The 26,922-nt window shown below is 33.5% G+C and overlaps 1 protein-coding gene across 3 annotated transcripts in view; it reads left to right on the top strand.

The window, feature by feature from the left end:
* The window catches only part of LOC143239408 (lachesin-like), a 70,431-nt gene extending 45,207 nt beyond the window's left edge, over positions 1 to 25,224 (top strand). For 2 of the 3 annotated variants that reach the window (XM_076480437.1, XM_076480435.1), the window contains 6 exons: positions 8,194 to 8,322; positions 10,345 to 10,632; positions 12,530 to 12,586; positions 18,172 to 18,249; positions 23,256 to 23,336; positions 24,412 to 25,224. In XM_076480437.1, coding sequence (XP_076336552.1) covers positions 8,194 to 8,322; positions 10,345 to 10,632; positions 12,530 to 12,586; positions 18,172 to 18,249; positions 23,256 to 23,336; positions 24,412 to 24,524 — 746 coding nt within the window. In that variant the 3' untranslated portion in view covers positions 24,525 to 25,224. The remainder of the gene's footprint in view (positions 1 to 8,193; positions 8,323 to 10,344; positions 10,633 to 12,529; positions 12,587 to 18,171; positions 18,250 to 23,255; positions 23,337 to 24,411) is intronic. The other variant, XM_076480436.1, reaches the window with a different exon arrangement.
* The last annotated feature ends 1,698 nt before the right edge of the window (positions 25,225 to 26,922 follow it).

Genomic DNA, 26,922 nt, shown 5'->3' with positions numbered 1-26,922 from the left:
AATTACAAAGGCTAAGTTGAAGCGTGTCTTTTTGAAGTTTCTTTATTACCTTAGATAAGTCATTGTAATCGTTATTATTATATTGTTCTCTCATTTTGAGATGAACGATTATGCGTTTAGAAATAGTTACATGCTGTTAGTGGTCGGTCACACGCCAGTATTTGTTCTTAAAGTACAGCCAGATGGGTTTTTCTTGTGTTACTTCATCAGTTCTTCACCAGATGCAGAGAAGGAAATCAGGCTTCCAAAACTTCAATACTTCACTCTCTATTGCCTATCATATTAGTCCTGAAAGCTTTGTGTGTTAGGTATCACGTACGAATACTGTCGGCACTGTTTTGTCGACACGCCTATTTCTGCAAGTTCTTTGAAACTCTTATTCTCATATGCTTATATGAAATCAATACAAAAATCTTTTTATTATTTACAAGTTTGCATAAATATCAATATGGAAGTCTAGCTCTTATATATTTTTTCGAATGTATAATTTTTTCTTACAGAGGTAATAATAACGAGGCGCGTTTAGGGGAAAAAAAACACTAAAGGTTTTGTTGCGCAAACTTATCTTTGAATTAAATAACAGTTAATTAGTAAACAAGGTTATGCCTTTCGGTGAAACCACGCATCTCACATAGTGACATACACAGAAGACTTGTACAATATAAACCAAACATCTCACATACTGGCCTACACAGAAGACTTGTACAATATAAACCAAACATCTCACATAGTGACATACACAGAAGACTTGTACAATATAAACCACGCATCTCACATAGTGACATACACAGAAGACTTGTACAATATAATCCACGCATCTCACATAGTGACATACACAGAAGACTTGTACAATATAAACCAAACATCTCACATACTGGCCTACACAAAAGACTTGTACAATATAAACCACGCATTTCACATAGTGACATACACAGAAGACTTGTACAATATAAACCACGCATCTCAAATAGTGACATACACAGAAGACTTGTACAATATAAACCAAACATCTCACATACTGGCCTACACAGAAGACTTGTACAATATAAACCAAACATCTCACATAGTGACATACACAGAATACTTATACAATAAAAATGAAAATCTTAGGATAATTAATCACGTGCATACCGCTATAACCAACGTTGTGTAATATACCACATCGTTCCTAAACGTAAAACCTAAAACACGCGTTTTTATTGTGTTATTGTTTTTCCTTAAATAATTCAGTAAAATAAAACGATAAGTATGAAAGTTTATGTTTTCAACTTGATGTAATGAAATATAAAATATAAAATAAAATACAGATGGCAGCATAGACTTTAAAGATTTCAGCTTATGTGTTTTCTGTTAAAGCACCAAGCTACACTATAGACTACATGTGCCCTGATCGTAAAGGGTATTGAAACCAAATTTGTAGCGTCATAAGACCGTGAATTTAACGCTGTACCCTTGAAGAGGGGACCTTACTAAGATGTATATTATATATAAATATTAAATTTTCTATTTTATATTACGTTCCACAAGGAAGGGCCCGACATGGCCAGGTGGTTAAGGCACTGGACTCGTAATCTGAGGTTACGGGTTCGAATCCCCGTCACATCGAATATGCTCGCCCTTTCAGCCGTGAGGACGTTATAATGTGACGGTCAATCTCACTATTTGTTGGTAAAAGAATAGCCCAAAAGTTGGCGGTGGGTGGTGATGACTAGTTGCATTCCCTCTAGTCTCACACTTCTAAATTAGGTACAACTAGCGTAGATAGCCATTGAGTAGCATTGCGTGAAATTCAAAGTAAGCCATACCAAACCATAAGGAAGCTTATTCCTTAAGAACAGTCGCCAGTGCTCATAAAATTATAAACATATATATAAAAAACTTACAACTTAATTATTCCAAAAACTTACAAATATATAGTTTTATTAGATCCTCAATAAATTTTAAGTATTGCTATGTTGTTTCTAATCTATTTTTCTTCAAGCAAAGAGTCGTTAAGATGTGTTCTCCATAAATCAGCTTCTGACACATGTGTAACAAACAGCAAGTTGCTGTGTTCTTATACTACTCGTAAACTTCATTCTCTGATCACTAACACAATTCCTCGTCTTAATTAGCAAGTAAGATGTCGATAAACGACAAACAACACAATTGACTATTTGCACTGTGCTTACCACGAAACCTGAATTTTAGTATTGTAAGCACAGAGACTTATTGTTGAACCAATGGAGGCCGATAATAAGTTTTTTTTTTCAATAACAATATTTACTTGACATTTTAAAGAGAAATATACCCAGACAAAATGTCACAAAAGCCTAAAAATAAAAATTATTAATTAAATCAACTTATCCTAATTTTCCTTCAAGTGCATGGAAAACAAAAGTTATTCTGTTAATTTAAGCATCGAAATTTAAGATTAATGAGTAGTGGATTTTTTTTTCATACTTAGATGTAACAAAAAAGTTAAAAAATGTGATTTTGGAACTTGAGGTCTCATACCCTGTTGCTAAAATTGTATTCTGTCCCTATTTTGTGACCTATTGCTGTTGAACAATAATGAACACATTAAATTAATGAATAACACTCAGCACGTCTAATTTTGGAAAATACAACAATACGCAATTGTAATTAAACAGAATTTAATAGTAAAATTACAATACAACATGCTATTATTTGTTGTTTAACCTGCGATAATTGTTATTCAAGGCTCACAAGTACAATCTTGTATTTTGTAGTACTGGAGGTTTTCCTCTGCTTTCTTTATTAGTGTCCTCTAAGAATCGAACACAGAGAAAACAATTAATTTTTCATTTTGCTTTTGGCTACAGCCTTTTCGCCGAATTTTGGCTTAGTCTTTGCCTAAAATACACCCCCTATACCTTACACTTTATTTCGCTTTATAGGTTCTGACAGAACTCGCGAGCAACATAAAGCTCTCTATTTTTCAGCTTAATGAGGTATGTAACACTCGTCTTGTTACTGTTTTTGGAAAAGCAATAATGATAAAACAGCTTATAAAAGATTGAGTACAATATAATATAAATTATTTTGACGTCTCACCACGTCATTGAAGTCCGTGTCGCTACGTCCGGTCATGCTGTATTTAATGATCATGCTCTTGAAAATAGTCCTGCAAAAGAGTTTCCACTGCAAAACATTACGTGGAAAGATTTTCACGTACAAAGTAAACTATTACTCTCTACAGCCCTGCCATAGTCCATCTAGTGTTTAAGAATGACAGTTTCCTAGTGCTCTAAAATCAACAAACACTGCGTATGTCTTTGTATAGAATAAAATGAATGCCCCTTTCATTCTCTAGATTCTTTAGAATATGTTACTTTTGAACAGAGGATATGGCCGGAAGTCATAACTTCCTTAGCCTATGTTTTGTTGATTTTGTTTCCAGAAAAAAAATATTCTTGCTTATGTTGTTCTTTGTTGTGTCGGTCACACATATGGCTTTTGCTAATGAATTTTAAGCTGTTTTCTTTTTGATGGTCCAGGTACCCCATGATGATCATCCACATTCTTTCGTTTGTCAATGCCATTAATAACAAGGGCTATTTCAGGCTTGAAAATTCTAAACTCCCCGTCTGAATATATATTTAAGATCTGAGTGTATAAATATACTACACTGGAAAGGTTGTTACATTCTCTTACCAAAAACAATCAATTTACGGTGTCAGTACACTGCCCAATAAACGTCAAATAATATCAAAACGTACGACTGGTACATGTCGTTCGACAGTGACTTTATATCGGTTATAGTTTTCACATGATCTGTTAATTTGGAAATTTAAAATCGCTTAAATATAGCGTACTCAATCCCGAATAAGACGAACTATTTTATTTATATCACACACACCTCGTAGGAGTTTCTTCAGTTCTTCTTACTACCACAAATATTATATGTCATCGTATAAATATTGCCTGAAACAGATAACTCTTCTGTCATGGCCTATTCTGATTAGTCAGAGCAAGTGCCTTTTACGTCGTTTCAGAAAAGATAAGTGGTCGTTTCTGTGTTCTTTTTTGGAATAAAATTACGAAAGAAAGTTCGTATATTTCGTTTTCTATATGGGCTGTTAGTAAGAGAGATCATTTAGTTATTATTAAAGAAGTGCTGCCTGAAATAAATCTCTCTACACTGCTAAACTGAGCATAGCTGTATAAAATCTAAAAAAAAAAAAAAATGCCATTATAAATCAAAACAACAGTTTTTCTGCCACTACTCAAACCTTCCTATCCATGAGATCGTGTTTTTGGCAGATTCGTATATTGTTTGTATATTAAAGCCTTTCTCTGGCTAATATTTTCCAGATATGTTTAAGTACTTTCGGAGTAAAACGATTTGTTATAAATATAATAATACACGTTATCGTCACGTTGATATCCTTCAGATGAATTTTTAAATATACAAGACGGATTTACACAGCTATAATAACACATTCTATTGGTAGTGTGACATGCTATACATGCGTTTAAAGCATTTAATTAGAGGATTGGTTTATATAGTTTTAGATCTTAGAAAGCGCAAGTTGTAGTGGTACTGTATTTCACTCGAATAAATCTTTTCAGAAGGCATTCCGATTTTGTTCAATATGTATACATATTGTATATTGTTTTAAGTTAATTAATTAAACATTTCAATATTCTTTATTTATTTTTAGACCCTTTATATAAATCTGGTATTACATACATTTTTTAATTTATTGTAACTATGGGGTGATGAAACCGGTAAGAATAACAACTCTGAACTCTAAGTTTCGTAGTATGATGTTTATTACATATGGTATAATAATTATGATAATTATTTGTAAATATTCGTAATGTTCATTTAAAAATAGTCACTTAAATTTATTTAATAAAAAAACAATATTTAATGAAATCATAGACCTTTTCCAATTTAAAATCATATCTGAAAATTGTACTTTTTAATTTTCTTAATCACAATATTTACATAATGTGGTATACCACATTTCAGCATTACAACTTCTGCTAGATCCGTTTTCTACTTTGCATCCATATTTCAGACTCTCGAGACGAGATATGGCTACTTTTCGGTTCAATGGCCATAACGGTTTCTAAGTCTGTTTATCTATCATTTTATAGTTTCAACTGTGCGAACACATCATATTATTAAAGACTGGCCCCAATTACACCCAGCTTGAAACACTATTACTGTTTTTGTAGAAGGAGTTAAATTAGTTGACTGTCCTGTCCGTGTGAAAACAGATTTCTGGACGCGATCCGTTGTAACATGATCACTAGTTCTGTTATAAATTAAAATGACGGAGCTTTTTAAAAGTCACGCATTATGCCAGAACTATTCTTATTTGATGGGGAAGATCTTAAAATTCAAGTGAGACGAAGTATCCCAGACAGGTTTCTTTCCTCTGCCCTTGAAAGAAGTAATATGGTGACACCCAGTAATGGCATCAGTATGTATTTGCTAGATCTAGTATCTCGAGCAGTATGTATCTGTTCCGACTTGATCCTCTTAATGTAAGATATAAACTCTACCAAAGCTAAAATATCCTGGTTTTTTGTGTATTCATCAACCAGCTTTTATGATAGATTTTTTTTGGTTTTCCATTTTATAAAGTAAAATAAGATAGTTAGAATGATAAATCATATCACTTCTACTGAATTTTGAAAGTAAAACGTACCTTGTGAAACATGAGTGCCTTCTTCCAAAGCGATTGTCCAAGTTAATAGCTAGTACTTTTTCAGAAGTTTCTAGCAGGTTCTAAGATGGAACATTTTTCAGTACTTTTGACAGGATAATTCTTTATCATCATTTCAAGAATATTTCAAAATTAAAAACAATCGTTTAATAATTTAATATATTTCAACGTCTGTTTTCATTTGTTTTTAATATTATAAGACAAATAAAATGTTTTAAATGCAGTGGATATTCAATGGGTATTTTCTGTCAGTTGTTACAGTTCTTGTGAAGTCACAAAGGTCAACAAAACAAGCATAAATTACTATATATGTGTTAAATACCATATTGTTGTATATTGTACAAAGCTATCAAAAACTAAACAATGTTAAACCATAAAATAAAAATACCAAGGAATCTGTTGGCGGATATGATTGAATAAGACGGATAGTTTAATGTTATACAATAAAGAGGGTTTTTCGGACTTCTAAGGATCATATATGTTTTTCAAATTTTTCAGTATTGCCTTGTACTGATATAACAGCGTTATATGTACACATAAAAAGCAAAGATTAGAGAATATAATATAATGCTCTAATACGGAATGTTTGTATATAAATATAAAATAATGTAATTATTTTGTACATCATGATAAATTCTATAAAATTAAATTCTCTTTTTTAACGTAATTTTATTAACTTATTATGTTTTTGATTTTATATTTAATTACATGTGTTACTAATTCAACCTATACGTTCAAGTACGTAACTACTAAACAATGGTCCATGAATTTCAATATACTGACAGCTAACATACGAGAGAATATTAGTTCATAATATGATTTGATGTTTAGTTTGATGTTATACTGATTAAAGTGGAATTGTCTGCTTACAATGACGAATTGAAAGCGGAAGCTGCACGTTAAATGATGATTGGAAATGGGAAGTTCAAGCGGAAATGGTGTATCTATTAATAGTGCATTCGTTACTTAGTAATTACTTAGTCGATTTTAAGCATTATAATGAAGAAAACAATCGGAAAGATACATTTAATGGCCATTTTGCGTAGTTAAAGTTGTTTAAATATAATAACTATAAGATGATTGAAATGTCACGTATATTAAAAGCTGGTAAAGATAAAACTTACATGCATTAATTAATCAAACGCAGAATTTTTTTGTATAATAATAATAATAATGGCAAGTCGAAAAATATTACGTGCACAATGATTAACTATTTGAAAATACTGAGTTAAAATGTCCTTCGATTTGACTTGAGAATAATAACATTGAATCATGGGGTTTAATGATAGTATTTAACGTGTTAACTGTAAAGTATTTCCATTTTAACTGTGATTAACGAGATTAATCCTATATATCTAGTTTATTTTTTATTTTAATTAATACCTACCTCAGGACTTCTACTTCAGTCTTTCTAAAGGTGGAACTTGTAGTTTAAACATTACTAAAATTATCAGCCTTAAATATACGTTGTAAACTTTCAGCGTTGGTCTTAAATTACAGGAGAAATTACAGAGACGTATGTTGTTGTTTTTAAATTTCGCGTAAAGCTACTCGAGGGCTATCTGAACTAGCCGTCTCTAATTTAGTAGTGTAAGACTAGAGGGAAGGCAGCTAGTTATGACCACCCACCGCCAACTCTTGGGCTACTCTTTTACCAACGAATAGTGGGATTGACCGTAACTTTATAACGCCTCCACGGCTGAAATGGTGAGCATGTTTGGTGTGATGGGGATTCGAAATCGCGACCTTCGGATTACGAGTCGAACGCTTTAACACACTGGGTCATGCCGGTCCTCATTACAGAGACGTTGCTAGTTCTGTAAGTACATAACAGATATGTAATTACATGAGTCAACAGTTTCATAAAAATCGCTTTCTTGAAACGATGCTGAATAAAGGTTATTGGAAAGAATTTCACGATATAAATGTAGTTATTACTAAACTGAATACATGAAAAATGAGAGAAAATAAACTTCGAAGAACAAACATTTAGAAACGGAAAAATTGAAGGTATGGAAATTAAAAAAAATACAGTATTAATAAATAGCCACAGTTAAAGGTGTTTTGCTCAGAACAACATACAACCATTTTTATTTATAGATGTTTTTCCTCTGTTTTAATTTTCCATCACTTTTTTATAAAAATTCAACCGTATTTTAATGTAATTTTCCCTTTATAATTTATATCCTTTCTTCCTTGTTCATTCTTCAGTGTGACAATTGTTCGTCTTACTTTTCAAATGTCATGAATATATGAATTTTTTAAGGAAGAAACACGCGATAACGAAAATTGAGTTTATTTTTTAAAGTGAAACAGACATTCGTCACACATTATTGAAACAATATTGTGTTAGAAAACGACATTTTGGTTTTCGCAATAGTAATAAACTTTTTATTGTTGTTGTTGAACAGTAAGTTATTGTAGAAACTAAGGGAGAAAAAGGAACACCGTGTATTTGCCGAACAGAACGTTTCATTAAAAACTATCATTTTGTTAACGTTTCTTTCAGAAAAGACATATGAAGGGATGGACCTGACTATTACCAAAGTGAGTCGACTTCACATGGGGGCCTACTTGTGTGTCGCTTCCAACGGAGTGCAACCATCGATAAGCAAGCGTATCCTTCTGCAAGTTCACTGTAAGAAAATAGTCTAATTTTCTAAATATCCAAAACACCAAGTTCAGAATGATAAAAATATACTATTTTTCTAATAAATATAAATGAATAGGAATCTTTATTGAAACAAGTAGCACTTATACAAAAGTAAAAAAAAACACAAAAACAAACAAAAAACAAAGGGTATTAGCAACTAGATAGTGAATTTATTAAAGGTAAAAGTCATTATTACATAAAATATATAAAAAATAGAAGGGCAAGTCTGTGTGCTACCAAAATAGCTCCAAGAGGAACGAACATAGAAACATAAAATTTTGCATCCATAATAAATGAACCCTGAGGATGTGCACTTGGGTATTATTATAACTTATCTAATCAATGAGCGTTGCGCATGCGCATCCCATAGTATACCCTGTAATATATCAGTTGTGTTAACAACTTATAATATATAAAAGCCCCCAGTGGTACAGCGGTATGTTTGAGGACTTACAACGCTAAAAACCGAGTTTCGATACCCATGGGTCCCTCGCTGGTAAAGCAGTAAGTCTATGGATTTTTAACGCTAAAACCAGGGGTTCGATTCCCCTCGGTAAACTAGGCAAATAGCTTGATGTGGCTTTGCTATAAGAAAACACAACACACACACACTCGATACCCCTAGTGGGCAAAGCACAGATAGCCCGTTGTGTAGCTTTATGTTTAACTACAAACAAAATACAAAATATATAGAAAAGCCTGTGGGTTTTGGTTAATAATGCGTTCAAACAATAGCTTTTAATTAATGTATAACCTAATATTGTTGCTAATCTATATTCTGAAAGTATAAAATGAAAGTTTTAAATAGTAAAACGGGAAAAATATTTGTTGATCTCTTAACTTAGAGTCTCGGTTGATTAAAGAGATTTGTTTTTATTAAAAATATTGGCAATATAACCTTAATTTAAACTTAAAATTGAAATGATAGTTTTACTCTCAGGATAAATTTTAAGCCTTTGACTCGAGACTACGTTATCTCACATTATGTTTTCACTTTAGGCTTATTTATTAATTTATTTAAATCACATCAACACTCACTACACTTATAAGGCTTTGTGGCTCTGTTACACACCTGTCACTAAAATCGTAATTGACAAACATCAACCTGAATGCATAAAAACACAGTAGTATTAATTTGATAATATCCTTAAAATCTTTTTTTCGGAGGTTTTGTTTTCTATCCTGATCATTTGTAGAGTTAGCAGAACCTGTTTAACCTAAACCCTTTATATATTTACATAAATCTTCTACTGAAACATGGAATATTGCACCAGTCTTTTGCAAATATATCAAGAAAAATGTGACATGTTAATACAGAGTCATGCTTAGACGTACACCGCCTGGAGCCATAACGATAACATCACCACTACTGGGCGTAGACCACCTATAGTTTTATAGGCTTAACGCAGGTGTAGAACTTTCTGATTGGTTAGAATTTAATCGTTAGATTATAGCCAGTAATATTTATGTTATCAGCATGTGACTGTATGTTTCTGTAGTTTATTTTTATACAATAAAGTACTGACATGACCCCTAATCTTTACCTTTATCCTTTCCCCACCCCTTCAATAATAATTTCCAAAACTGTAGATAAGGTGTTTCACATTTAAGTTGTGAGAATAAAGGAAACCTTTATTATAATCTAACAGTTATAGCAAAAAATTTATATCGTTATCCAGGTTTTAGTATAGTATAGAGAAGTCTGTAAAACATTAAAATCTTTTAAATCGTACATTCTTTACGTTTTTTACTCTGAAAAAGTTAAATATGAATTGTCAAAAAAAAAAACCAAAACAAATCTGTCAGGAATTTCAGTCTCGTTTACAGAGAACAAAGAGCTGGCGAGGGTTATATTTTGTTTTGTGTACTTAATATTAATTTCGTATGCTTGTCTTTCTGTATCGGTGGCTAATTTGTAAGTAATAAACTATCACCAATTCAGTGATATATCAGAACCTTTTTGTTTCCATTGATCTATTTAGTATTCATATTTATGTGTATTTTTAGTTCCTCCAATGATCTGGATTCCCAACCAGTTAGTTGGATCTCCAATAGGGGGCAGCGTTAAGATGGACTGCCACACCGAAGCCTATCCAGCCTCCATTAACTACTGGACGAAACAAGAGGGAGAGATGATAGTGGACAGTAAGAAATATACTGTCCAAAAGGAAGAAGAAACTTACAAAGTTCACATGATATTGATTATAAACACCATAGAATCAGAAGACTTCGGAGCATTCCGATGTTTCGCCAAAAACTCGCTGGGCTCGACACAAGGTTTAATTCGGCTGTATGGTAGTGTATTTATGACATTTTTATTTCAGTTTAAGTTTTAAACATTCATCTTTTAAAAGAACTCGACAAAATTCAGCATGTTACATTTATTTAATGTCGATTCATGAACATTTGCTGTCTGGAAATGTAGTTTTTCACGTTGTATATCGAACGCTTTTCTCTGGATTTTTAATAAATATTCAGTTATGGCGTAGTCAATTTTTCTTTCCTGTTCAAATGAAAGCCTAAAGGAGATGTCAAAGTACACCTCGAATCCAAAAAGTGTTTAATAAAAGGGTATTAAGAAACCAGGTGGCAGTCTTAAGTTATGGCTATTTTGTTGAAATTATCTGGGTCAGAGATCTACACTTAAAGCGCCCCCTTTCCTCTACACTGTAGGGTAAATGCCACATTTTCCTTTACATAATTGAACGATTTTCATCATAATAAAATGTTACAGCTGTTATTTATATTAGAGTCCCCAAGCACTTCGAACGAATAAAAATGTAATGCTCAACTCATATAGTTTGTCTAAAGTGTGGTATTTAGAGCTTGTTTGTTTAAAAATGCTGAAGTAGCAAGATCGATATTTGAACGTCATTCTAAAACCTCTCTGAAACCAATAAAAGGACTCGGACTAAAACACGACACAGCTGGCTCTAGTGTCAACTTGTTCTTAAGTTTCTAGTTTAACAGATAAGAAGTCTACTCCTTATCAGCTGAGGGTGATTTCCCAATAAAATATACTTGCTACGGTTTATTTTTTAAAATAAATGACTATGGTGTTGCAGAGTATCGTCCATAAAAATAATTCAACAGTGTGTATATTAGTTTACACATGTGTTCAATGCGCATGACTACAAAATTATGAACACATAGCGATTCAGTATTGAATTGGTGAGTAAGCCAGGAATTTTTGTTTTACAATCCATTTATATCGAATATCTAGCATTTTAGTTAGCTCTTCTTCTGCAACTTATCGAGTGTTAAGTTTTGTTTGAAATTCAACACATTCAAACTCATAACAATTCTGTAGTTGAGTGATGCTTCCAGCCTAATCCGTATTTCACAAATTAGCTGTGAATGTAATAATGGGACAAACATTCACCGTCTTCTCCAAAACGGTTTTATAAGTCCCTTATTGTTATTTCTCTTCATTTTAAAATACTGCTGAAAATCTAGAATAGTTTCAGATTTTGTACATGTCCACTGAATTTTTTTTGCCATTGTTTTAAATAAAAGTAATAACACTTTAATTATTTTTGTTTCCTCTCTAGGGTCTTAAGCCTAATTAAAAATCTGGTAAATAATTTATAAATCAGCGTTTTTAGCTCCCGCTAGTACAGCGGTATGTTTCCGGATATACAACGCCAAAATCAGGGGTTCGATTCCCCTCGGTGGGCTGAGCAGATAGCCCTTTGTGGCTTTTCTATAAGGTAAACACGCACGAAATCAGCGCTTAATGAAATTACTCTTTTTATAATTTATAAAATCTGATACATACATATATATATATAAACTGTGTCGGTCTGAAAATGTGGAATCTGATAGACATTCGTGTATATATACATATGAACTGTGTCAGCAAATGTTTTGGAAGTTTTCATACTATTTAAACAATATGTTAGTAAAATATAGGTTTTGCAATGCCTCCTATGTAATTTAGATTTAAAGTTTTATCAGTAACACAATAACTATTAATAAGAATATAAGTATATTGTGGCAAAAAGTAATAATTGAACATATTGAATAATTTATCAAACAATGTGGCGAGAAAAGATAAACTCTGACGAGCAGTATGCTTTTCCTACTTTCGTCTTGTTAATTGCAAACGTTGTATCAATTACTACGCTAAGTAAGATATTTCGTTTTTGTTTTCAAACTGTAAAAAAAAGAATGTGTTCTTATTTCATTCCAGAAATTCATCTTCCACCATCTCAACATGCGTCAACAGCAAGAATACAAAGTGTGGGAGGTAAGTAACCATTAGAGTAACCATCAGAGCGATTATATGATTGTTTGAATAAGTATTTGAAAGTTTAAATCCAAAATTCCATGTATGTGATGAAATAGTTGGATTACAGACGTCATGAGAGAATATTGTTTGGCGTTACCTGTTACAATACCTAAAGGTCCTGTATATCTGAGCCGTCCATACTTACAGAAGTAATTAAACCAAAGACGTATTGCTAAAAGTACAATCATTGTTAAGTATAATTATTAGATAACAACCAATGTTATATATGTTTACGTTACAAAATTTTAAAGTTAATGCACGAGGTCGTTAGAGTAAGACTAAGCATAAAAAGCTAGGTTTACTGCAGTCAAAACTACATTATTTGTTTGTTTCTGGATTTTCGCCCAAAGCTATGCGAGGGCTATCTGTCGCAGTAAAAGACTAGAGGGAAGGCAGCTAGTCATCATCACCCACCACTAACTCTTGGGCTACTCTTTTCCCAACGAATAGTGGGATTGACCGTCACGTTATAATGCCTCTATGGCTGAAAGTGCTAGCATGTTTAGTGTGACGGGGATTCGAACTCTCGACCTTCAGATTATGAGTTGAGAGCCCTAAACATCTGGCTATGAAACAGCATGTTGTAAAAATGTTGAAAAATTAACTTCTGTAGATTAAAACACTACTATAAATTTGCTGATTGAAGCTAACGAAATAACACAGCTAGCTATGGTTAAGATATAAAATGCATGCCTAACTGGAACAATATGAAAAACTTATAGCTTCATACTGGAAACCAGATTAAAATGTTGTACCGGCCATATAATATTCTAGAGGACCTATTTTGAAGTCAGTCATAAGTATCTAACACGTCATGATATTCATAACAAGACCTGTACTTAGACCAGTCAGTCCTAATTAATACATTATAATATTACTTCTACTGAAGAACTGTTTGTTTGTTTGCATAAGAGAAAAGCTACATTAGCTATCAGCTGTTTCAATAACGAGGAATCGAAATACCTGGCTTTGAGCGATGTAAGCCCGCAAATTTACTGTTCATTGCAGGACTTATACTTGTTTAACATGTTAAAGTATGCGTGTCATGTTAAATACAATGCTGTATAAGCCAAGGAACGTACATTGAAACCAACAAGCTATATTTGGTACCTTGCAATGTATATTGCAATACCTCACCTGAAAATAACATCTTAGTTTAATCAGTTAAAACTATACACCAGAGAGTCTGTATTAAAGTCAATAACATATGTTTAGAAGCACTCTACACTATCAGGAAGCCAAACTGAATAACCAGAGAAAATCTATACTTAGTGTTTCGAAACATAGCAGACATTTTGTGATCTATAATTCGAGGGAAACTAGTTAGCTTTAATAAAGATAGAAAATTTCTCATTACAGAAACATTAATCATTGCTGAATCCCTTAATCGCATTGAAAGTTAATTTGTTGTTGTTTTGTAAGCACACCTAATCACAAAACTTTAGGAAGAAGGTTTGAGCAATGTAAGAGTAAAAAAAAAAGTTTTATTAAACTATAATGAGCTAAAGTGCTCTCGATGTAATTACTAGCAATTACTAACAGACCTATGTCAAGGAAAAAAAGAATCGAAATGAATCTGATTACGATGCTAATTGTTTTTGGTTTTGAAAATTAAAGGACCTATAAACAAAAATAAAACCTCAGCTTAAGCACTGAAATGGACTAGTCTGGTTTCCGGCATACTAGCTTTCATAAACGGTACCTTAATTATTTGTTTTTATAAAAGCAGAAAATTAATTCAGAAGGATAAGATAAATATGAATATATATATATATATATGGCTATAATTACACCAAATATTTTTATTTTACTTATATTTCTGTATAGAAATACTAAAACTAATATATTCTTGGCTGTTTCACCAATGTTAAGAAAATTAATTTCGAAATTCTGTTGCTAAATTTAAACAGTCGCCCTGTCGAAAACGCTAAATTATGTGCTTTCTGTTTCGTTAGTTTATGCATAACCACAACAATCAATGTTTTTTACACTGATAAATGGAAATCGTCTAATGTCTTTAAACGGAAAGAATAATTAAAATTATAAACGCCCTTTGTTGAAAACTACTAACGTCAGTTTTGGGTGACTCTTTTTAAAAGCCAAAAGCAAACAAACAAAAACAACTTATGTTCAGTGATCGGTGGTTTAGTTTTGGTTAATAAGCTAGTCATGAGTAATCTATAAGATCACTACTGCTTTCTAATGGATTGTGAAAAGAAAATATCTTGTAGTCGTGGCAACAGAGATGGAAGCTCATACGAATAGTCTCAAACCCAGATATTATCGATCTTTCAACTCAGATATGCTTGGCTAGAAAACCAGTTCCCGAGGTTTATCATGCTTCTCTAACTTGTTATAGCGTTTTCCGAACATTGTTTTGGAAGAATGTTGTTAGTTATAGGGAGTGCCGCAGGTCAAAACAGCAAGATGATGACAGCTTCGAAGCTGTGTTTCCGTAGTTTTCTTTCTTGCCTATTTACCCTTCGTTTTCACGACTGATGTGGAACATATTTGTAAAAGACAAAATAAATAAATAAACGGATAAATGAATAAAAATAACATGCTAAAATTGAGCTTGTAGATATTCAAATATTCTTTCTCTTTTCGGATAGTGTGAATTAGTTTTGTTTCACGACATCTAAACTTGAAAAAAGGAATTTGTAAAACTTTTATAACACTTATAACAAAGGTGTTAAGGCTATCTGCATTACACTGATTTAAAACATAACATGTAAAACATATTTGCTTGTATTGTTAATAATAAAGCTACTAAGACTATCTGCATTACACGAACTTAAAATTGACTTGCAAATATTGTTTGTTTATATTGTTTATGACAAAGCTGCTAAGGCTATCTGCATTACATCAATTAAGAAAATGATTTCCAAATCCTGTTTGTTTATATTGTTTATGACAAAGCTGCTAAGGCTATCTGCATTACACCATTTTTGCAAATCTTGTTTCTTTATATTCTTTGTTACCAAACTATTAAGGCAGTCAGTATTACACTGATTTAAAAAAAAATGACTTGCAAGTCTTATTTGTTTGTATCGCTTAGGCAAAGTTACTACAGTTAAGTGCATTAGAATGAATTGAAATATGATTTGCAAAGATTGTTTTTTTTTGTGTTGTTTGTGACAAACTGGTGCGGCCATTGACCAGTATTGTTCGCTGACAACTTTTGAATTGCTATTTTGCCGACGGATAGTGAGATTTACCGTCACACAATAACAATTTTTTTTTTTTTGTGTTGTTTGTGACAAACTGGTGCGGCCATTGACCAGTATTGTTCGCTGACAACTTTTGAATTGCTATTTTGCCGACGGATAGTGAGATTTACCGTCACACAATAACAATTGTTGTTTTTTTTGTGTTGTTTGTGACAAACTGGTGCGGCCATTGACCAGTATTGTTCGCTGACAACTTTTGAATTGCTATTTTGCCGACGGATAGTGAGATTTACCGTCACACAATAACAATTGTTTTTTTTTGTGTTGTTTGTGACAAACTGGTGGGGCCATTGACCAGTATTGTTCGCTGACAACTTTTGAATTGCTATTTTGCCGACGGATAGTGAGATTTACCGTCACACAATAACATTTTTTTTTTTTTTGGTGCGGCCATTGACCAGTATTGTTCGCTGACAACTTTTGTTGTTTTTGACAAAATGGTGGTGCGGCCATTGACCAGTATTGTTCGCTGACAACTTTTGAATTGCTATTTTGCCAACGGATAGTGATATTTACCGTCACACAATAACAATTTTTTTTGTGTTGTTTGTGACAAACTGGTGCGGCCATTGACCAGTATTGTTCGCTTTTTTTTTGTGTTGTTTGTGACAAACTGGTGCGGCCATTGACCAGTATTGTTCGCTGACAACTTTTAAATTGCTATTTTGCCGACGGATAGTGACCGTCACACAATAACAATTGTTTTTTTTTTTTGTGTTGTTTGTTACCGTCACACAATAACAAATAGTGATATTTACCGTCACACAATTTTTTTTTGTGTTGTTTGTGACAAACTGGTGCGGCCATTGACCAGTATTGTTCGCTGACAACTTTTTTTGAATTGCTATTTTGCCGACGGATACAATTTTTTTTGTGTTGTTTGTGACAAACTGGTGCGACCATTGACCAGTATTGTTTGACAACTTTTGAATTGTCACACAATCGTAACAATTTTTTTGTGTGTTGTTTTTGACAAAATGGTGGGGCCATTGACCAGTGTTGTTCGCTGACAACTTTTGAATTGCTATTTTGCCAACGGATAGTGAGACTTACCGTCACACAATAACAATCCACTCCTGAAAGGGCGAGCATATCTGGTACCATGTTTCAATCCTCCGATTTTGAAGTTGCGATTTAAAGTTCTAATTATGGAGCCGTTTGGAATGGTAAATCACGGTATGTTAAAATGGGTATAATTCATTTTGGAAAATTATTTACCTGATAAGAATAGTTCATTTACCAATAACTTGTTGTTGCTTCTTAACGCAAAGCTACAGAGTAGACCATTTGGGTTTTAGCATTGTAATTCCAGATACTTATCGCTCACCCACAGGGAGACTTACTGACAGAGCTTAGTCATTGTTAACCTATAAGATTTCCCCATAAGAGAAGGATCACCATACAACCTTAAGACATCGCATTGCAATTATTTTATACATATATTAAATAAATCACAAAAGAGGAATATTGTCATATCGTGAAAGTTAACATTAGATGTATTAAAAAAACACACTCCATAAATAGAAACAATACACTTCTACAACTTGGTAATTATACTTATAGCAGGAAGTTTTAAAGTCAATGATTTTGTGTCTGTACCTTAACGTAATATGGTACTTATATTTACAGCAAGGAGTTGCAAAAACAAGCACAAATGGAACTTAACTAGTCGTATATAGCGATTTTCTTTACCCATAGAACCCAGCAAGGTTATCAGATGAATGATCAAGCATTGTTTAAAAGTGAGGTTGTTGACCACATAGCTGCACAATGTCTCACTTGTAATATTCTTACCAAGGGTATCGAAACTTGGTTTTTAGCGTTATAAGCCTTCAGATCTTACTGACTATAAGAGCGTAAAGCATAAAAGTGGAAAAAGTTTATATTTGGTTTGTTAGAACTTTTTCTTTTCAAAAAACTAAACATTCTGTTATTTAAAAGATTCTCACTGATTCTAGTGTATTTCAATCATTCTCTTTTGTTATATAACAAACTGATTATATAACATCCAAGTTACAGGATTATTAAACCTTTGATTTACACGTGTTCTCTTCAAGAAATGCGCTACTATGCGACAGCGATATTCTAATCTGAATAAACTAACTACCTCGATCTTTACGTAGCTATATAAATGTTACGTGGAAACCAAAGCTTAAATTTATTATATCTTCGTGTTCAGGAGTTAAAACAGAAAACTTAAGTCCACTCACGTATGACTGTTTAGCTTGTAGGTTTGCAGGTGTGACGTTAAAATAATGTGATAGCTGTTTAGCTTGGGGGTTTACATTTAAAATGATCGCACTGTTTCACTAGGTGTCGAAGAACAGTCGAAGAAGCAAGCAGACAGAAAACTAGATATCAACACTCAGGAAACGGCAAGGCGAATGCAAGGTAAAAGAATAACAAAAAAAACAAACAATTTGCTGAACGATGTTTTTTATTTGTTCTTTAGGGTATTAGAGCAAAACTACACAAGGACAGTCTGCGCGAGCCGTTTGTAATTTTGAACTGGTAACGAGACTAGGGGAGGGGGAATTTACTGGTCAACAGCAACTATCGCCAACTCTTGGGCTGATCTTGTCTGACCGGGATGATGGAATTGGCCGATACCCTTATGAAGTAACACGGCTCCAAAGTTCAGAGTGATTTTTTTTTTGGGGGAGTGGGTAGCAGAACTGGAACTTGCGATATGTTGATCCACCCTAAACAGTGTTACGTAATATTATTTAAACAGATAAATACAATTCTATCTTTAGTTATTACTGTTGTCATGGTACATAGTGAGAATTAAACTGTTCCATTTCTTAACGCCCCCTAGTGGTACAGCTACATGTCTGTGGACTTACAACTCTAAAAATCGGGTTTCGATACCCGTGATGGGCAGAGCACAGATAGCCCATTGTGTAGCTTTGTGCTTAATTCAAAAACAACAACAACAACCATTTCTTTACTTTTAATATTTTTGTACATTTAATTACACTTACGAAAAATTCAACCATGAATGTTAGAATCATCTATTAATTATTCGCTTTCTATTTTTTTTTTATGGCATAATCTCTTTATAGCAGATCTAAAGCTTAAGTTGTACTCATCACAAGCTAGGAAGATATTGATAATAAGGTAAAACTTACTCTAGTAATGTATCGTGTAATAAAGCTGACACTAATGTAACACTTGATTCATATTGTAAATATTATGGATCTAATTAATTACGAATATAGTATGGCAAGCGCTCATGGTAAAGTGAAAATTACAAATCAATATTTCTCTGAAACTATATTTTGAATATTTTAAACTACACATTATGTAGGCAACTTTTATTTTTATACCCACACACAAACACATACATGTAAATTAGGGGATGACGGATAATTTTTCTAGGATAGTACCATAGATACTGAAGAAGTTAGCATATAAATTACACATCTAAATTCTAACCCTTGACTCAAGTGATGAAACGAAGAGATTGTGTTCTATACATAAGACAACTCGAAGAATATTTAAAGAAAAATCGAATATATTATAATAATACTCAGTTTCTGCCTATTCTGAAAATGTACCTATTACTTTCTATTTAAATGCACATGCGCGTGAACTTTGCAACGGATGTGAAGAAAAGGTATATGTAAATATAGTTTAGTATACGTTTTGTACAACAACGTATTAAAACCGGATCGAAACTTTTAAAAAAGGTCTAACGTTAGGTCGAAGAATAACATTATATGTTTATCTATTCATGGCGTTAAGTACATTAAAGTTTAACCCTAAATAATCTAAAGCAAAAAAAAAAACACAAAAAACACAACTTATCGAATATAGGCCGTACTTAATAGAGATTTAACTAATATTAAGCTTGGAATAATTCATAAAGTTAGAAAAATACATAGGTTCAAGAAGTCTTGACAGAAATGAATAGAAATCCTATGATTAAAGCGCTTTCAAAACGTGGATCTTTCTTCTTCTTGCTAATTTGCGCCTGAAGAAGAAAGGTCCATCTTTCGAAAGCGCTCTGGTTATGGGGTTTTTATTCAGGCTTAGGATAAGTGAACTTTCCTATTTCGGTGTCTGCGATTATAATTATTTCGTATGATTCTAGAAATTCTGTAATTAAAAAAAGTACTGTTTTATTAAAGATACTAATTTACTGCAAATGTTTTTCGGGTCTCCGCTCGTATAACGTCAAAGACATGGTTTGTTGTCCTTCTGAAATAAGAAGTAAAATTAAATAAATAAATCCATCATTTGCTGTGAAGTTTTGATACTTCATGTTTGTGCTTTAGATCTAGTGTTGCTACACTCAGACTGGACAGTACCTTACGTAATACAAGAATTAAATGAATTCAGTGACTTAAATATAAAACCATATCCGTCCTCAACTTCGAACTGCTGACCAGAAAGAGAGGGAAACCAGTCAAGCAACACCAATTACTTACATGATTAGTCTTAACTAACTGTCTACTTTATAACTCCCCGACATCTGAAAATGTGGAACGTGTTCCGTGGTATATCGCGGGCTCGAACCTTGGTCCTCCTGATTCGAAGTCCGCACATTAATCAATAAATAATTTCCTACCCGTGTTGAGGTTTAATAATAAAAGGTTTTTCGAGACCATTTACTTAAGACTTATTTTGTATTATAAAATGATATTTTAATAAATACGCTTTATTATTTTGGGATTACAAACTCCCTATTACACACAGAAACAATGTCTTCCCATAATTATAGACATTTATCAGACATGTAATATGTTGCTGTTTTACAGTATTTTTATTTTATTTTTACAGTAAAAGAAATATCTTGAGCGTTGGTAATAAATGTCTTAGAAGGCGTAATATATCCTCCTGACTATAAGACATGCCTTGTGTCATGATAAACTTTACTGCATTAATGAGAAAGAAACATTATTGTTATTCTGGCTGTCGTTTTCAACCAAATGTTTTTGTAACTCCACCCTTGTGGCGCTCAATGTGTTCCTCCCGTGTTGAAAGTAGCCATGTAACGAGACCAGAGTTATCCTTTCGTAAACGTTTCAGATTTCGCTGGGATCAGATTCACACTTGGCACGTGATCTGCAATTTAAAACATGTCACTATCCTCACAGCAGCTGAGGTCTCGCGACTTCGTGCCATTCAAACGAGGCTTACGGAAACGAATATGGAATTCAGAATCAAGCTCTGTCGATAGCAATGAAAACGCATAAGATAAATGAGATTTTTACTCCAAGAAGTAGAAACAAATAAAAACATAAACTACGATAAAAGATGACTTTTTTAAACTATTTATGCGCTTTGGCATTTTTCTTACAGATTATGCAATACCGTGCACTATATACACTTCAGAACACGTGATGCGATACAATGGGACAGATACACCTTCAGTATTTTTACTTCAGGAGCCTGTAGTCTATTTCTATACGGCGAAAACGTGGACCAGTGGTTAGCGTATTGGGCTGACGATCCAAGGATTTCGGTTCGAAACACGATGCTACTAAACACGCTTTCCGCTTTCAATTGTTACGATCAAGAGCAGTGGTTCCCAAACAGGGGTGCTCGTACCCTAAGGGGTGCGAGATAACATTTGTTTTGGCCACCTTCACCTTTATTCTTCAATAAATAATTACTGTGAGTGGTGCGAGAACATATTAACATTTTTTAGGGGAGCGGGACATAAAAAAGGTTGGGTACCACTGATCAAGAGTGACAGGCAGTCCTGCGCTTTCGTTAAGAGTAAACGCTTTAGACAACAGCGACAGTTGCCAACTGTTTAATTGTCTTCGATTCCCAGTTCTAAATTAGTGACAGTTGTATCTAAAACATGGGATTCTCTGATCTGACCATTTAACTTATTCCGTACATAAAGTATCGTACAGGTGAACGAACAAACAAACAATCTTTCTGTTCAGGTAATCATCTCCAGGTCAGTAGTTTAACTTGGAATTTCAATTTTACAAAGATCAGTCTCTAAATGATATCAAAAGTTTATTATACACGACGGAGAAAGTTTAACTGGGGCAGTAACTTGTTTCTTTATCACTCGAATATTGAATCAGTTTTAATTTATCACGTAAATTATTATAGTTTCCCAACTGGTGTTTATTGAAGCTGGTAAAACAATGAGGTTTTGATATAAAATGTCACATTATTTTCCATGAGTTACTAAAATAATCCTCCCACAGCAACCGTTGTATTCAAATGTAATGACTAAGACAATTTATATGGAAAAATTTCGATAAATCAAATCTACATAATAAATAATCCTTTCGATTTTAATTCTGCTCGGTACAGTTATATCACCCTTCGTAAGTAGGATTATTTGAAACCAGATTGAGAAATCTCAGTGAATTTGTTTGTTTGTTTTTGGAATTTCGCACAAAGCTACTCGAGGGCTATCTGTGCTTCCCGTCCCTAATTTAGCAGTGTAAGACTAGAGTGAAGGCAGCTAGTCATCACCACCCACCGCCAACTCTTGGGCTACTCTTTTACCAACGAATAGTGGGATTGGCCGTAACATAATAACGCCCCCATGCCTGAAAGGGCGAGTATGTTTGGCGCGACGGGGATACGAACCCGCGACCCTCAGATTACGAGTCGCACGCCTTAACACGCTTGGCCTTGCAGGACCCATCTCAGTGAATTATTTTTACTTGATAAATTGGTTTGGTTTGAATTTCGGGCAAAGTTACTTGAGGGCTATCTGCGCTAGCCGTTCTTAATTTAGCAGTGTTAGACTAGAGGAAAGGCAGCTAGTCATCACCACCCACAGCTAACTCTTGGGCTACTCTTTTACCAACGAATAGTGGGATAGACCGTTATTTATAACCTCCCTATGGCTGAAATGGCGAGCATGTTTAATGGGACAGGGATTCGAATTGAATCGAAACATTGAATTTTGTTTTTTATTATGTGTAATGATTCTGAACTATTTTGTAAACTAACTGTATCCTTGGCTACTTGCTAAATGTTTTTACTCCTTATTTACGAAAATGTTACGTAGGTTAAGCTGTGGTACTCTGCTGTAAGCGAAAATAATTGTATTCTAGTTTCAATTTTACTGTTTGTTACCAAGTTCTTATTATATAATATTTCATGTTAAAATCTTTAATGGTTCGTGGGCTGTGCTTAATTAATGTGAAACCAGTTTTTTCAAGAAAAGTTATCTTTAACTTGCAGAAGTTTCGTTATTTCACTGTTTTTTCTTTTTTTCTTGGGGTGGGGAGTCGTTAACTGGTCGTTATCAGAAAGTAGAAAGCAAAGAAAAATAAAAATATCGACCAGTTGGAACAGTTTTGTCTTATTTTATTGAAAACACGACAACGTAACGTAAAAAAAAAAACCACATTAAACTAATGTAAAGAAAAAGAAAATCGATTGATGAGATTTTTTAAATATAATTTTAGGTGTGAAATTCAACTCACCGAACGTATCAGAAACAAGAGAACAGGGATCCTTTGCTGGTTCTCCTGGTCAGAATTTTCCTGGTATGTTTTATTGCTATTTCTGTCCAACAGGGTAGGAATGACTATAAAAAAGTTCCAAAAATATGTTGTAAGTATCAGTTAGTTTATTAAAAACATCACACGTGTACAACATATACTCTAATGAGTCAAATGGATAGTACGAAAACAATAATATACACCAAACTGTGTGAAAAGTCAAACCGCCAGATTAACACAACAACAGACTATTCGAAGAGTCATCCACCAGGATGGAAAACAGGTGTACAGTAAAGTCTCCATAAACAGTACGGATGAAAATATCTTGTGTTCAACAGATTTTCTGAAGAGTCAGACCATCGGGTAGTAAAACACTGCTGTACAACAGATTATATGAAAGTTTAAACCATATGATGGAATATGCTGGTGTATGAAATATGTGAAGAGTCAGTTCATCAGAATAAAAACACAATAGCGTAAAACAGGTTCTCTGAAGAGTCAAATAATCAGAAAGAAAGCACTAATGTAAAACAGGTTCTCTGAAGAGTCAAATAATCAGAATAAAAATAGAGTAAAACAGGTTCTCTGAAGAGTCAAATCATCTGAAAGAAAACACTAGTGTAAAACAGGTTCTCTGAAGAGTCAAATAATCTGAATAAAAAACAATAGCGTTAAACAGGTTTTCTGAAGAGTCAAATAATCAGAAAGAAAGCACTAGTGTGAAACAGGTTCTCTGAAGAGTCAAACAATCAAAAAAAAAGCACTGGTGTAAAATAGATTTTCTGACTAGTCAAATAATCAGGCTGGAAAAACTGGTGTACAAGAGGTTCTCCGGAGAGTCGAAGCATTCGGAAGAAAACATATGAGTAAAATATATTAATTACAATGATAAATTAACTCAGTTTATGTTTTATTTTAATTTAAGATGTTATCATAATAATCAGATTCTCAGCTTTATTCACACTTCTCTGAATATCATGAGTGATATCAAAATAATAAAATATTAAATAGCTCATGCTAACAAATTAATTTGTTTCAGTAAATAATGCTTTTAAAATGTTTCGCATTGTCCTCGTTCCCCCTTTGTATAAATGACATCTGATTTTTTTTTATGTCCCAGATAAACAGAGCAGTTCTCCGAGGCCCAAGCTGGATTTTACCTGTTACTTCGTTTATGGGTTCGCGCTCTGCTTTATGATAAAACGTCTACTGTTTCTTCCCACTAAAAGATGACGGGTGGCAAGAATCTGTTGGTGCTCGTGTCAACTGGTTATAGGCAAAGTAGCCTTTATGATCTCAGAACTCTGATCTTTAAATATGGAGATACGTGGATCCGAGCCAAATATAATAAATAAATAAAACTTGTAGTGTTTCTTGTCGTGGGAATATAAACAGTCTACGTATTATATTTAGTCTGAAAAGTGAACGATTTTTGAAGCTTATAAAGACAGTTGTTAATTCTCATGGTAATATTCGTTGGGTAACAATAGCAAAGCGCTTGGATATCACTGCTACAAATTCAGACTTTTTTGGAAAGTTGTTTAATGAAACGTACTCTATTACTGAAACTGTTTATTAGAATAACACTTCTTCGCTTGTAAGAAAAACAATAAATTGAATTATATGGTGAAGGAAAACGCTTTCTGAAACGATTATCATGGAGTAAAAAACTCGGTAATCAGTCGTATTGAAGCGTATATTGTACATGAAAGTTAAATGTTAATACATTTGGGTTAGAAGTCATGAATGACATAAGCCCCGAACCTTTAGCTTATAGGTAGTAGGGTGTAATTTGGATATTGAGATGTATTGTTTGTTTGTATTATATGCCATTAACCACTGCTAATGTAAAATATTATCATAATTTAATGTTCAATTGAAGAATGTATGATGTAATTGCCAGTTGTTGTCATTAAAGTCTGAAGTTATATAGTGCTCAGTGAGTTGTATTGTCTTCATGGTTTAAAACGGGTTGCCTGCTTCATTTTTACCTCTTTGAGATATTCTCTTCTGTAACAAACAAATAAAACAAACATAAACATTTTTATAATGACATTCTTCTCTTAGATGTCTCCTAAAAAGGAACAAATGAGAGCATTCAGAAGTTGTAAGTAGTGGTTTCAAAATCTGTGGACTTTTAGGTTAAAGTTTAAAAACACAAAGGCCAACGTTATCTTCGATAAAGTTAAGAGGGCAGCATGAGAGTAAATGAATATTTACAATTATTTAGTTATTATTCAAATATATATATTTTAAAAGGGGGCAGGCTAAGCGTACAGAAGCTATAGAAAGTGCACATTTTTTATTTCTATTTTGTTAGTGCAGTAGAGTCAAGAGCATAATGTCTTAAACCCGTTTCGATGATTATCATATAAACAAATGTAGCAAAACAATTAATTTCTTCAGTTTAGATAATAAGGTTTATATAGGTTTTAAATACACTTCTGTTTCTTGGTTTAAACATGATAATTGAATATTTTAAACTCGCTCAACTGGTAAATATGTTTATCACAGATGGACATAAGTTTAAAGCAAATTTCTGTATAAACGGCATGACGGGTTTCATTGACATAATTTCCCGAGAGATGTGCGCACGTGAGATTTAATTTACTCCCCCACAATGGCCGCTTAACGTTTTCTATACATGCTTTCATATTTCGGCTAGTTAAATTCACTGGAATTAGTTTGTTTTTTTATGTTATCTTCAAACCACGGGCTAAGAAACTGCAAGACTTATACTACTGGCTTCAGAAAGATGTGGTAAAAAATACGTCTTGCAACAACCTTGTTCTTTTGTACTATGTTTTTGTTTGTTTAGAATTTCGCGCAAAGCTACTCGAGGGCTATCTGCGCTAGCCGTCCCTAATTTAGCAGTGCAAGACAAGCGGAAAGGTAGGTAATCATCACCACTCACTGCCAATTCTTGGGCTACTCTTTTACCAACGAATAGTGGGACTGACCTTAACATTATAACGTACCCACGGCTGAAAGGGCGAGCATGTTTGGTGCAACGGGGATTCGAACTCGCGACCCTTAGATTACGAGCCGAACGCCTTAACCCACCTGGTCATGCCGGTCCTTGTGCTGTGTCAGTTGAGGCTGACACCTTTTTTTAAGTTTTTTATTAGGAAACTCCAAGGGGCACAGGATGAGTATTTGTCAGCCATGTTTTCATGACACGTGTGCATAACATCCAGAGATGAAACGTATTCTCTTGCCAGGTAAGGCTAACTGTATTTAATTATCATTTATTTAAAAACGTAGTACCTCCGTTGTCTGTTTGTTCGGGAAGTTCTGCACAGAGCCACGTAAAGACTAATTGAGCTAGATGTTTCTAATTCTGAGCTGCTAGTTCGGAGGGAAGGTAGCTAGTGAACACCATCCGCCGTCACCTCTTGAGCGACTTTAATTGAATAATGAGATTTGACAATCACTTTTACTTCACAGCCACTGACTAGAAATGCGAAGCACGAGTTCAAAGAAACGCAAGCATTCGCAGGCCAGCTCAAGTACATAATTAACGTACACGCTTTTCACCCTATGTGCAACTAGTTGGTGAAAGCAGGCATAGAAGACAATGTTTGAAATGTCTAAAAGTCCACAGAAAAGTAATTTTTTTCATGACAGCTAG

This window comes from Tachypleus tridentatus, chromosome 13, assembly GCF_004210375.1.
Source record: "Tachypleus tridentatus isolate NWPU-2018 chromosome 13, ASM421037v1, whole genome shotgun sequence".
Taxonomy (NCBI): Eukaryota; Metazoa; Arthropoda; class Merostomata; order Xiphosura; family Limulidae; genus Tachypleus; species Tachypleus tridentatus.
The sequence above is the reverse complement of the archived record's forward strand: the minus strand, read 5'-3'. Positions and strand labels throughout refer to the sequence as shown.